Source organism: Lagenorhynchus albirostris, chromosome 12 (genome assembly GCF_949774975.1).
Source record: "Lagenorhynchus albirostris chromosome 12, mLagAlb1.1, whole genome shotgun sequence".
Lineage (NCBI taxonomy): Eukaryota > Metazoa > Chordata > Mammalia > Artiodactyla > Delphinidae > Lagenorhynchus > Lagenorhynchus albirostris.
The window spans coordinates 41,561,388-41,576,157 of NC_083106.1; the positions used below are offsets into that span (position 1 = coordinate 41,561,388).

At 36.9% G+C, this 14,770-nt stretch overlaps 1 protein-coding gene across 1 annotated transcript in view; it reads left to right on the top strand.

Moving 5' to 3' along the window:
* CEP85L (centrosomal protein 85 like) overlaps positions 1-14,770 on the top strand; it is a 155,243-nt gene that overhangs the window by 94,022 nt on the left and 46,451 nt on the right. The window contains exon 5 of the mRNA XM_060167295.1: positions 3,306-3,423. Within this exon, the coding sequence (XP_060023278.1) occupies positions 3,306-3,423 (118 nt within the window). The remainder of the gene's footprint in view (positions 1-3,305; positions 3,424-14,770) is intronic.

Consider the following 14,770-nt stretch of genomic DNA (forward strand, 5'->3'; position numbering starts at 1 on the left):
CATGATATGTACACTTAGGCCTTGCTTTAGAAATATGATAAGTCCTAGCTTCTAAAGCAGGTGAGTTAGAAGGACATTTAACATGAATTCCATTAAAAAAAATCCACACTATACCAAAGAATCCACCACTGATTTTAAGTTTACTTAGCAAAATTGTAATGTGATTTTACTTCCACATGTAATTAAATGAGAGACATATACATTGCTGAAGGCTCAAATGATAGCATTTTTTAGTAATAAAATATTTTAAAATTAAGGTACAGACTTTTTTTTTAGGCATACTATTATGCAATAGATTACAGTATAATGTAAATATAACTTTTATATGCACTGGGAAACCAAAAAATTCGTGTGACTGGCTTTCTTGGAATATTCAGTTTATTGCCACGGTCTGGAACCAAACCTGCAATATCTCCAAGGTCTGCCTCTAAATGTAAAAGCATCCTTTTAATATACTTTGGGAGTATTTTCAGGCTATACTCCCTTAACGCATTTACCGTTCTTCCTCTGACTACTCTTAGGATTTTCTCTTTATCACTGATTTTAAGTCATTTGATTAGGATGTTCCTTGGTTTAGTTTTCTTTTTGTTATTTGTGCTTTGGGTTCTTTGGTCTTCTTGGATCTGTGGGTGTGTCATTCTCAGCAGATTTGGAAAAAATTTGGCCGGTTTTCTACAAATACTTTTTCTTGCTCATTCCTCCTCCCCTCACCTCCCCTATAGGGATTCTAATTACACATATATTTGGCCTTTTAAAGAAATCCACAACTCATTGATTCTCTAAGTTTTTGTTTTGTTTGTTTTGTTTTATCTATTTTTTTTTTTCTGTTTCTTTTTGGATCATTTCTATTGATATGTCTTCAAATTCCCTAATCTTTTCTTCTGCAAATTCTAATCTGCCCTAATCCCATTCAGGATAATATTTATGCCTTCCATGTCTCTGCTTAACATATTATGTCTTTCTTCTAGTTTCTTGAACATGTGAAAATAGGTACAATAATTGATTTCGTGTCCTTCACTGTTAATTCTGTCATTTGTGTCAGTTCTAGCTCACTTTCAGTTGATTGGCTGTTCACCTTATTGTGGGTCATATTTTCCTGCTTCTTTGAGATGCCAGGCATTATGAATTTTAACTTGTTTTGGATGTTACATATTTTTGTATTCTTTTTTTTTAAATTTGTTTATTTTTATTTTTGGCTGCGTTGGGTCTTGTTGCTGCACGCGGGCTTTCTCTAGTTGTGGCGAGCGGGGGCTACTCTTTGTTGTGGTGCATGGGCTTCTCATTGCGGTGGCTTCTCTTGTTGTGGAGCATGAGCTCTAGGTGTGCAGGCTTCAGTAGTTGCGGCACTCGGGCTCAGTGGTTGTGGCGTGCGGGCTGTAGAGCGCAGCTTCCGTAGTTGTGGCACACGGGCTTAGTTGCTCCGCGGCATGTGGGATCTTCCTGGACCAGGGCTCGAACCCGTGTCCCCTGCATTGGCAGACGGATTCTTAACCACAGCACCACCAGGGAAGCCGTTATTTTTGTATTCTTGCACTTTGTTCTGAGCCCTAAATTGCCCTCAGTTGGAAATTGCTGCTAACTGATACCCTGTAAATTATGAAGTTTTGGCATTTGGGAACAGGCACAATTCCGGGCCCGATGTGAGCCTCAGGCACTGATTCTTCTAATCTTTTTGGCTAACATATCCCCCACCCCCACCCCATGAACGCCCCCTCCCCACTTAAAGTAGTTTCTTCATGCATTCGTTAGTTAACACTCAACTGAATACTCAAGGTGGCTCTGCACTGTGAACTCTAGCTGCCTTGATTTCTCCAGATTACCAGCTTTGTTTTTTCAACTCAGAGAGGTCACTTTCCCTGTTCAGAGGCTAAGGCTTAAGACGCTAATCTCTGGCAATCTTAGGACTCATAGAATTTGTTGTCCACCTCCCAGAAGTCACGGTGATTGCCTGTTGTCCAGTGTCTTGAGAGTCTTTCTTACCTGTATTTTGTTCCATTTTGTAATTATGTCAAGGGGAAGGGCAAAACTGGTTCCTGTTACTCCATCCTGGCTGGAAGAGGAAGTTTAGTTTTCTTTGTAAAGTTTTACATTATTTGAAAAGTACCATGTGAGTAATCTCTCCTAACCTATCTGTTTCCTGTTTGATATTTTCTGTGTGGATGTTCATAAAGGATAGCATATCTGAAAAACAAATAAAAACAGCTCTGAATAGAATAAGCTCTTTGATGCAGTCTGAACTTGCTCCAAAAGTTATTTTGTAAGTAATTTTGGAAAACATCAAGCTATTTGTTTACCCACATGTATCCTTATTATTCCTTGAAAGCACGTGCTCTTGCTCTCTTTTGCTCTCACTCTCTCTCTTATAACCTTAGTATGAGACTTGTTATTAAATTTTTGAAGATTAATGATAATACATATAAAGGTCTTAGCATGTTGCCTGGCACATAATGGTTTTCAAATGTTTAAGGATACATATTCACAAAAGTTAAATAATTTGATTAAAATAAGCTATGGGGCTTCCCTGGTGGCACAGTGGTTGAGAGTCCGCCTGCCGATGCAAGGGACACGGGTTCGTGCCCCGGTCCGGGAAGATCCCACATTCCACGGAGCGGCTGGGCCCGTGAGCCATGGCCTCTGGGCCTGCGCGTCCGGAGCCTGTGCTCCGCAAAGCTATGATCCACTGAGGAAATACTTGAACTTCAGTGTGCCTGGTTCCAGCATGAGGTTATATTAAAATGAAATTTCAGAGCTATCCAGAGATGCAAATCTGCCACCATGTGAGTTCTCCATCGTTGGTGATGTGTATGTGTAGACCATGCAACCTGGATGTTGTAGATAAGATGCAGGCATAGTACAGCAGTTGAGCTAGATGATATTTATAAAAATACCTCTCACCCCGACAATGAAATTTTCAGAAGCTTCAATTGGTATTAAGTGTTGAACAGAATTTGGATGAATGGAAATAATAATATTAATGTAAAGACATTCCAGACTGAGATTGGAACAGTTTTTATGTTAGGCAACAAGAAGAAAGAGAGCAAAGCATGACTTTGTTCGAATCTAAGAAGAGTATTCTACAAAAGATTATGTTCTTTAAAGTGTCAGAAGTACTCTACAGTATAAACTTTTTCTGTATTTAACATATCTCATGGTACTGTGGTTTAAAAAGATTTCCTATTATGAATTTTAAGATTGATCATACTTTTAACTCTTATGCCAAATTAGAATACTGAAAGTTCTGCTTTTAATTATCACTTAGAAAAGTATATTTTTTGTAATGTGGTACCTCAACTTATGTTTTGCAGGCAGAAGCAACAAATTACCCACCTGCATGAAAGAATAAGGGATAATGAATTACGAGCACAACATGCCATGTTAGGACATTACGTAAATTGTGAGGATTCTTATGTGGCTAGTTTGCAGGTAAGATTATAAAGGATTTTGTAGTCGATTTATTAGTAAAACATGTAAATTATATACTAAGCTTGAAAGATTAGGACATTTTTTGGAGTTAATAATCTGTTCACATGGTTCATATTTATATGTGTAGTGAAAGATGTCCAAGTGCTGTTTTCCATCTGTCCAGTTCACACCCTTTCCCCACACGAACAGGAGCTACTATTAACAGTTTCTAGTGTAGCCTTCCAGAGTTGACTTATATCACAACAAACACATATAAATGTATTTTATCCTCCTACCTTCACAAAAGGTATCAAAATAAATACAGTATTCAACACCTTGCTTCTTTCCCTTAATATTATATAAAATTATATAAAATACAGTGATTATTTTCATATCATTAAATAGGCAGCATCCCTTTCCTTTGCTTTTACAGCTGCTTGATTTCCCATTTTATGGAGACAGCATAATTTATTCAACCTGTCTCTACTTGTCAAAATGTGGGTTGTTTCTAGTTTGGGACTATTATACATAATCTTATAAAAGTGAAACGCTGTACTCATTAAACAGTAACTCACCATTTCACTTCCCGACCCCTGGCAACTACTATTCTACTTCATGTCTCTATAATTTTTATTACTCCAGGTATCTCATGTTAAGTGGAATTATACAGTATTTGTCTTTTTTGTGACTAGCATATTTCACTTAGCATAATATCCTCAAGGTTCATCCATGTTGTAGCATGTGTCAGAATTTCCTTCCTTTTTAAGGCTGAATAATATCCCATTTTATGTATACCACATTTTGCTTTTCCCCTCATTTTTCAATGGACACTTGGGCTGAATCCACATTTTAGCTATAGTGAATAATGCTGCTATGAACATTTTTTATATTATTTATTTGGGTGTACAAATGTCTCTTTGAGACCCTGCTTTCATTTCTTTTGAGTATATACCCAGAAATGGAATTGCTGGATCATATGGTAATTCTGTTTAAATTTTTGAGGAACTGCCACACTGTTTAACCACAGTGGAGGTACCATTTTGCATTCCCATCAATAGTGTACAAGTGTTCTAGTTTCTCCACATTGTCACCAACACTTGTTATTTTCTGGGTTTTGATAGTAACCAACCTGATGATATCTCATTGTAATTTTGATTTGCATTTTCCTAATGATTAATGATGTTGAGCATCTTCATGTGCTTATTGGCTACTTCTGTATCTTCTTTGGAGAAAGGTCTATTCAAGTCCTTTGCCCATTTTTAAATTGGACTTTTTGGTTTTTTCTTTATTGAGTTTTAGAGATTCTCTATTCTGGATATTAATCCTTTGTCAGATATATGATTTGCAAATATTTTTTCTCATTATGGGGGTTGCCTTCTTATTCTGTTGATAGTCCTTTGTGTCTTTTCATGCACGAGATTTTTAAATTTTCACGAAGTCTGATTTGTCTACTTTTCTTTTATTGCCTGTGTCTTTGGTGTCGTAACCAAGAAATCATTACCAAGTCCAGTGTCATGAAGCTTTTGCCACATATTTTCTTCTAAGAGTTTTATAGTTTTAGGTCTTAGATCCCTTACAACTTAATTCTTGTATATGGTGTTAGGTAAGGGTCCAACTTCATTCTTTTTGCATGTGGATATCCAGTTTTCCCAGCATCATTTGTTGAAAAGACAATCTTTTCCCCATTGAATTGTCAAAAGTCATTTGACCATATATGTGAGGGTTTATTTCTGGGTTCTCTGTTCTGTTCCATCAGTCTATATATGTCTCTCCTTATGCCAAAACCACACTGTTTTGATTACTGTAGCTTTGTAGAAAGTTTTGAAATCACAGAGTGTAAGTCCTCCTCTGTCCCCCGTTTTCAAGATTGTTTTGGTTATTTGTAGTCCCTTGAGATTCTATATGAATTTTAGGATGGGTTTTTCTATTTATGCAAAAAATATGTTATTGGGATTTTGAATAGGGATTGCATTTGAAACTATAGATCACTTTGAGTAGTATTGACATCTTAACCATATAAGTTTTTCAGTCCGTGAGCATGGGCTATATTTCCATTTAGTTGTGTCATCTTCAGTTTCTTTCAGCAGTGTTTTTTAGTTTTCATTGTACAATTCTTTTATTTCTTTGGCTAAATTACATCTTAAGTATTTTATTCTTCTTGATACTATTGTAGATGGAATTGTTTTCATAATTTCCTCTTCAGATCATTTATTATTAGTGTGTATAGAGATGCAATTAAATTTTCTGTATTAACTTTGTATTCTGATACTTTGCTGAATCCATTCTTTTTTTTTTTTTTTTTTTAATTTCTCCAGCTCAAACCCAGGAGGGTGGAGATACATTTTTTAAAAATATTTATTTGGTTGCACTGGGTCTTAGTTGCAGCAGGCGGGCTCCTTAGTTGTGCCATGTAAACTCTTAGTTGCAGCATGCACGTGGGATCTAGTTCCCTGACCAGGGATCAAACCCAGGGTGCCTGCATTGGGAGCATGGAGTCTTATCCACTGCGCCACCAGGGAAGTCCCTGAATCCATTCTTTATTGCTAAAGAATGTGAATGATCATATCATCTGTGAACAGTGATAATTTTACATCTTCCTTTTCAATTTGGATGCCTTTAATTTCTTTTTCTTGCCTAATTGCTCCAGCTAGAACTTCCAGTACTCTGTTCAGTAGAAGTGTTGTAAGTGGGAATCCTTTTTCCTGATCTTAGAGGAGATGCTCTCAGTCTTTCACCATTGAGTATGATGTTTCCTGTGGGTTTTTTCTATATAGCTTTTATTATGTTGAGTAGTTTTCTTCTTTTCCTAGCTTTTTGTGTGTTTTTATCATAAAACGGTGTCACATTTTACTACATGCTCTTTTCAGCCTCAGTTGAGATGATTGTTTTTCTTTTTTTGCTGTTTTTTGTGCTGTATAATAACATTGCTTGATTTTTTTTTTTTTTTTTTTTTTTTTTTGCGGTACGTGGGCCTCTCACTGCCGCGGCCTCTCCTGTTGCAGAGCACAGGCTCCGGACGTGCAGGCTCAGTGGCCATGGCCCATGGGCGCAGCCGCTCCGTGGCATGTGGGATCCTCCCGGACCGGGGCATGAACCCGTGTCCCCTGCATCAGCAGGCGGACCCTCAACCACTGTGCCACCAGGGAAGCCCGCATTGATTGATTTTTGAATGTTAAACCAGCCTTACATTCCAGGAATAAATCCCACTTAGTCATGGAGTATAATCCTTTTTATATACTGCTAAATTCAGTTTGCTAATATTTTCTTGAGGATTTTTATATCAGTGTTCAAAAGGGTTGTTGGTCTGTAGTTTTCGTGTAGTGTCTTCATCTGGCTTTGGTATCAGAATAATGCTGACCTCAGAATGGGTTAACAAGTGTTCCATCCTCTTCCAGTTTTTAGAAAAGTTTGAGAAAGATAGATATCAGTTCTTCTTTAAATGTTTGGTAGAATTTGCCAGTGAAGCCATCAGGTTCAGGGCTAGGGCTTTTGTTTGTTTGGAGATTTTTGATTACTGATTCAATCTCCTTACTAGTTGTAGGTCTACTCAGATTTTCTACTTCTTCATGATTTAGTGTTAGTAGGTTTTGCTTCTAGGAATTCACCGTTTCATCTAGTTTTTCTGCGGGCTTCCCTGGTGGCGCAGTGGTTGAGAGTCCGCCTGCTGATGCAGGGGACACGGGTTCGTGCCCCGGTCCGGGAAGATCCCACATGCCGCGGAGTGGCTGGGCCCGTGAGCCATGGCCGTTGAGCCTGCGTGTCCGGAGCCTGTGCTCCGCAACGGGAGAGGCCACAACAGTGAGAGGCCCACATACCGAAAAAAAAAAAAAGGTTTGTTAATTTTGTTCTTTTCAAAGAACCAACTTTTGGTTTCATTTATTTTCTCTATTATTTTTCTATTCTTTATTTCATTTATCTCTGCTCTGATCTTTATTTTCTTCCTTCTGATAGCTTTGGATTTAGTTTGTTCTTCTTTTTCCAGTTCCTTATGTTGTAAAGTTATGTTGTTGATTTGAGATCTTTTTCTTGTTTTCTCCATATGGATTTAATATGTATTTCTCCTAAGACTGATGTTGAACTTCTTTTTATATATTTAAGACCCATTCATGTTTCTTTTTCTGTCAATTGTTTTTTCGTATTTTTTGCTTATTTTTTCTGTATTGGTTTTTTTGCTTATGGATTTTATGAACCCTTTAATGGAAAAAAGTTAATTTCTTTTACATATAATTTGATTTGATAATGTATTTTCTGAATTGTCATAATATTTTCATTCTATTTATATCATTTTCTCATTCTTTTCCTTTATCTATTTTTTTCTACCATGAAGTCTCTCTAATTCTGATGAGTATTTATAAATAAACCATTTTGGAAATGAACCCATTTAACAAACAATTATTAAACATCCACTGTGCTAAATTCTGAGGTCACAAAAGTGAAAAATAGTTCCTGCCTTCATGAATCTCAAACTATAAAGGGAGAGACCATACAGGTAAACACATTTACCCAATCCTTTAAAATTTATTATGATTCCTATAGATTAGGCATTGTCTAGGTGCTAGGAATAGAAATGTGAGTGAGATTGGTTTTGTCCTTGAGAGTACAGTCTAATGGGAACACAGACATAGGGTCTATGACGCCTCATAACAAAATTTATGTGGCCGGAAGGACTACTTTCTCAAATTATTACTGTTTTTAAGAATTGTCCTTAATATTTGTTTTTATATATTTCTATGTAAACTTTATAATTGGCTTGTTTATTTACAAAAAGAAGAAAAACTATTGGCAAGTTACTTAATGGTGGTATGTACTTCTGTTTGGTCACTTTCATTAACATCTTTATTCCTAGAATTAAAAAAAATCAATTTAAGTGGAATTCTTTCCGCCATTATATTTTCAAACTTGTAGTTTTATTAAAGGCATTGTTATATTAAAATCGGGACATATTAAAGACCAAATAACTATCAGACTTCTTTGAGGCAGAGGCACTTAACAGAGATTCCAGCTTGTTTATCATACTTCAGTTACTAGTGTATCAAATACCTTGTTATTATGTGGCTTCATCTTCAAGTTCCATCACATGATAGCAAGGCTCTGTCATACTGAGATTAATAGTGTACAGTTATTCGAAAGTGGTATTTCTATACTACTTAAGTAGTATAAGTTGCTTTGATAAGGGTATTTTAATAGAACCATGCAGTTTCTCCTTATAACTTTATTATTCTGAAGAAAGGTTTTACTTGAATTATACAATTATTATTATATTACCAAAAGCATTTAAAACTTACATTATTTGCAAGCTGAAGAAAATGTTTTTTGACACAGCATCAGGCCAGAAGAGGGCTCTCTAAGTCAGTCTGCAAGGACAGATAGAAATATCTGGAAAGGTAAGGAAAATGGGCTACTAAAAATATTAGAAGAATTTTAAATTATGTGGGGAATTAAAATATTGTTGAGAAATTCATTTTAAAAGAAAAGTACAATTAATAAAAGGAAATACAAGGAAAACCCTAAGTACTAAATGATATGATAAATATATAAGATAAACATTTTTCCAGGAGATTGATACAGAGAGTGGATAAAACAGCAAAAGTTCAGGAGAAACAACTAATAAGATAATAAAATTTTCTTTAGTGAAGGAATTATTTTGGCATGTGAATAGTGTTATTTCTCTTCACTTTTTCATTGAACAGATTTGACATGTAATATGGTGTAAGTTTAAGGTGTGTGGCGTGTTACTTTCTTACATTTGTATGTAATATGATTGCTATTGTAGTGGTATTTATCACATTACATAACATATATAGTACGATATAATTGTCTGTATTCATTACACTGTGTGTTAGGTTTTTATGGCATATTTACTACTTGTTAAAGTTTTACCCTTAAACACCATCACTCTTATCCCCTGTGGGAGCTCCCCACCGCCCATACCTGGTAAGGAGGTACTCTTATGTTTTTTACAGGTTTAACTTTTTTAGATTCCACATATAAATGGTATCATACAATACTTGCCTTTCTCTGATTTATCTCACTTAGAATAATGTGCTCAAGGTCTACCCATGTTGTCTCAAATGGAAGATATCCTCCTTTCTCGTGGCTGAGTAATATTCCATTGTGTGTTACATCTTTTGTCGATTCATCTGTTGATGGGCATTGGGCTGTTTCCATACCTTGGCTGTTGTGAATAATGCTGCGATAACCATGGGGGGGGATGCATGTATCTTGTAGAAATCCTGTTTTCATTTCCTTTGGGTATATGCCCAGATATGGAATTGCTGGATCACATGGTAGATTTGTCTTTTATTTTTTTGAGGAGCCTTCGTATTGTTTTCTGTACTGGCCACGCCAATTTACATTCCCACCAACCAAGTTTGGTTTTGTTTTTTTTTAAAACATCTTTATTGGAGTATAATTGCTTTACAATGGTGTGTTAGTTTCTGCTTTACAACAAAGTGAATCAGTTATACACATACATATGTTCCCATATCTCTTCCCTCTTGCGTCTCCCTCCCTCCCACCCTCCCTATCCCACCCCTCCAGGCGGTCACAAACCACCTAGGTGATCTCCCTGTGCCATGTGGCTGCTTCCCACTAGCTGTCCACCCTACGTTTGGTAGTGTATATATGTCCATGCCACTCTCTCACTTTGTCACAACTTACCCTTCCCCCTCCCCATATCCTCAAGTCCATGCTCTAGTAGGTCTGTGTCTTTATTCCCGTCCTACCCCTAGGCTCTTCATGACATTTTTTTTCTTAGATTCCATATATAAGTGTTAACATACAGTATTTGTTTTACTCGTTCTGACTTACTTCACTCTGTATGACAGACTCCAGGTCCATCTACCTCACTATGAATAACTCAATTTCATTTCTTTTTATTGCTGAGTGATATTCCATTGTATATATGTGCCACATCTTCTTTATCCATTCATCTGTTGATGACAATTAGGTTGATTCATGTCCTGGCTATTGTAAATAGTGCTGCAACGAACATATTGGTACATGACTCTTTGTGAATTATGGTTTTCTCAGGGTATGTGCCCTGAGAGTGGGATTGCTGGGTCGTATGGTAGTTCTATTTGTAGTTTTTTAAGGAACCTCCATACTGTTCTCCATAGTGGCTGTATCAATTTACATTCCCATCAACAGTGCAAGAGTGTTCCCTTTTCTCCACACCCTCTCCAGCATTTATTGTTTCTAGATTTTTTGATGATGGCCATTCTGACCAGTGTGAGATGATATCTCATTTCATTGTAGTTTTGATTTGCATTTCTCTAATGATTAATGACGTTGAGCATTCTTTCATGTGTTTGTTGGCAATCTGTATATGTTCTTTGGAGAAATGTCTGTGTAGGTCTTCTGCCCATTTTTGGATTGGGTTGTTTGTTTTTTGTTATTGAGCTGCATGAGCTGCTTGTAAATTTTGGAGATTAATCCTTTGTCAGTTGCTTCATTTGCAAATATTTTCTCCCATTCTGAGGGTTGTCTTTTGGTCTTGCTTATGGTTTCCTTTGCTGTGCAAAAGCTTTAAAGTTTCATTGGGTCCCATTTGTTTATTTTTGTTTTTATTTCCATTACTCTAGGAGGTGGGTCAAAAATGATCTTGCTGTGATTTATGTCACAGTGTTCTGCCTATGTTTTCCTCTAGAAGTTTTATAGTGTCTGGCCTTACATTTAGGTCTTTAATCCATTTTGAGTTTATTTTTGTGTATGGTGTTAGGGAGTGTTCTAATTTCATACTTTTACATATATCTGTCCGGTTTTCCCAGCACCAATTATTGAAGAGGTTGTCTTTTCTCCACTGTTTATTCTTGCCTCCTTTATCAAAGATAAGGTGACCATCTGTGCGTGGGTTAATCTCTGGGCTTTCTATCCTTTTCCGTTGATCTATATTTCTGTCTTTCTGCCAGTACCATACTGTCTTAATTACTGTGGCTTTGTAGTATAGTCTGAAGTCAGGGAGCCTGATTCCTCCAGCTCCATTTTTCGTTCTCAAGATTGCTTTGGCTGTTCAGGGTCTTTTGTGTTTCCATACAAACTGTGAAGTTTTTGTTCTAGTTCTGTAAAAAATGCCAGTGGTAGTTTGATAGGGATTGCATTGAATCTGTAGATTGCTTTGGGTAGTAGAGTCATTTTCACAGTGTTGATTCTTCCAATCCAAGAACAGGGTATATCTCTCCATCTATTTGTATCATCTTTAATTTCTTTCATCAGTGTCTTATAATTTTCTGCATACAGGTCTTTTGTCTCCTTAGGTAGGTTTATTCCTAGATATTTTATTCTTTTTGTTGCAGTGCTAAATGGGAGTGTTTTCTTAATTTCACTTTCAGATTTTTCACCATTAGTGTATAGGAATGCCAGAGATTTCTGTGCATTAATTTTGTATCCTGCTACTTTACCAAATTCAATGATCAGCTCTAGTAGTTTTCTGGTAGCATCTTTAGGATTCTCTACGTATAGTATCATGTCATCTGCAAACAGTGACAGCTTTACTTCTTCTTTTCCAATTTGGATTCCTTTTATATCTTTTTCTTCTCTGATTGCTGTGGCTAGTACTTCCAAAACTATGTTGAATAAGAGTGGTGAGAGTGGGCAACGTTGTCTTGTTCCTGATCTTAGTGGAAATGGTTTCAGTTTTTCAACATTGAGGATGGTATTGGCTGTGGGTTTGTCATGTATGACCTTTATTATGTTGAGGAAAGTTCCCTCTATGCCTACTTTCTTCAGGGTTTTTATCATAAATCGGCGTTGAATTTTGTCGCAAGCTTTCTCTGCATCTATTGAGATGATCATATGGTTTTTCTCCTTCAATTTGTTAATATGGTGTATCCCGTTGATTGATTTGCATATATTGAAGAATCCTTGCATTCCTGGAATAAACCCCACTTGATCATGGTGTGTGATCCTTTTAATGTGCTGTTGGATTCTGTTTGCTAGTATTTTTTGAGGATTTTTGCATCTGTGTTCATCAGTGATATTGGGCTGTTGTTTTCTTTTTGTGACATCTTTGTCTGGTTTTGGTATCAGGGTGATGGTGGCCTCATAGAATGAGTTTGGGAGTGTTCCTCCCTCTGCTATATTTTGGAAGAGTTTGAGAAGGATAGGTGTTAGCTTTTCTCTCAGTGATTTGATAGAATTCGCCTGTGAAGCCATCTGGTCCTGGGCTTTTGTTGGAAGATTTTTTTTGCAGTACGCGGGCCTCTCACAGTTGTGGCCTCTCCAGCTGCGGAGCATAGGCTCCGGACGTGCAGGCCCAGCGGCCATGGCTCACGGGCCCGGCTGCTCCGCGGCATGTGGGATCTTCCCGGACTGGGGCACAAACCTGTGTCCCATGCATCGGCAGGCGGACTCCCAACCACTGCGCCACCAGGGAAGCCCTACTGGAAGATTTTTAATCACAGTTTCAATTTCAGTGCTTGTGATTGGTCTGTTCATATTTTCTATTTCTTCCTGGTTGAGTCTTGGCAGGTTGTGCATTTCTAAGAGTTTGTCCATTTCTTCCAGGTTTTCCATTTTATTGGCATAGAGTTGCTTGTAGTAGTCTCTCATGATCTTTTGTATTTCTGCAGTGTCACTTGTTACTTCTCCTTTTCATTTCTAATTCTATTGATTTGAGTTTTCTCCCTGTTTTTCTTGATAAGTCTGGCTAATGGTTTATCAATTTTGTTTATCTTCTCAAAGAACCAGCTTTTAGTTTTATTGATCTTTGCTATCGTTTCCTTCATTTCATTTTCATTTATTTCTGATCTGATTTTTATGACTTTTTTCATTCTGCTAAATTTGGGGGGTTTTGTTCATCTTTCTCTAATTGCTTTAGGTGCAAGATTAGGTTGTTTGTTTGAAATGCTTCCTGTTTCTTAAGGTAGGATTGTATTGGTATAAACTTCCCTCTTAGAACTGCTTTTGCTGCATCCCATAGGTTTTGGGTCATCATGTCTCCACTGTCATTTGTTTCTAGGTATTTTTTGATTTCCTCTTTGATTTCTTCAGTGATCACTTCGTTATTAAGTAGTGTATTGTTTAGCTTCCATGTGTTTGTATTTTTTACAGAGGTTTTCCCGTAATTGATATGTAGTCTCATAGCGTTGTGGTCGGAAAAGATACTTGATACGATTTCAATTTTCTTAAATTTACCAAGGCTAGATTTGTGATCCAAGGTATGATCTATCTGGAGAATGTTCCATGAGCACTTGAGAAAAATGTGTATTCTGTTGTTTTGGGGTGGAATGTCCTATAAATATCAATTAAGTCCATCTTGTTTAATGTATTATTTAAAGCTTGTTTTTCCTTATTTATTTTCATTTTGGATGATCTGTCCATGGGTGAAAGTGGGGTGTTAAAGTTCCCTACTATGAATGTGTTACTGTAGATTTCCCCTTTTATGGCTGTTAGCATTTGTATTATGTATTGAGGTGCTCCTATGTTTGGTGCATAAATATTTACAATTGTTATATCTTCCTCTTGGATTGGTCCCTTGATCATTGTGTAGTGTCCTTCCTTGTCTCTTGTAACATTCTTTATTTTAATGTCTATTTTATATGATATGAGTATTGCTACTCCAGCTTTCTTTTGATTTCCATTTGCATGGAATATGTTTTTCCATCCCCTCAGTCTCAGTCTGTATGTGTCCCTAGGTCTGAAATGGTTCTCTTGTAGACAGCATATATATGCTTGTTTTTGTATCCATTCATCAAGCCTGTGTCTTTTGGTTGGAGCATTTAACCCATTCACATTTAAGGTCATTATTGATATGTATGTTCCTATAACCATTTTCTTAATTGTTTTGGGTTTGTTTTTGTAGGTCCTTTTCTTCTCTTGTGTTTCCCACTTAGAGAAGTTCCTTTAGCATTTGTTGTAGAGCTGGTTTGGTGGTGCTGAATTCTCTTAGCTTTTGCTTGTCTGTAAAGTTTTTAATTTCTCCATCGAGTCTGAATGAGATTCTTGCCGGCTAGAGTAATCTTGGTAGTAGGTTCTTCCGTTTCATCACTTTAAATATGTCACGGCACTCCCTTCTGGCTTGTAGAGTTTCTGCTGAGAAATCAGGTGTTAACCTTACGGGAGCTCTCTTGTATGTTATTTGTCATTTTTCCCTTGCTGCTCTCAATAATTTTTCTTTGTCTTTAATTTTTGCCAATGTGATTACTATGTGCCTTGGCATGTTTCTCCTTGGGTTTATCCTGTATGGGACTCGCCGTGCTTCCTGGACTTAGGTGGCTATTTCCTTTCCCGTGTTAGAGAAGTTTTTGACTATAATCTCTTCAGATATTTTCTCGGGTCCTTTCTCTCTCTCTTCTCCTTCTGGGACCCCTGTAATGCAAATGTTGTTGTGTGTAATGTTGTCCCAGAGGTCTCTTAGGCTGTTTTCATT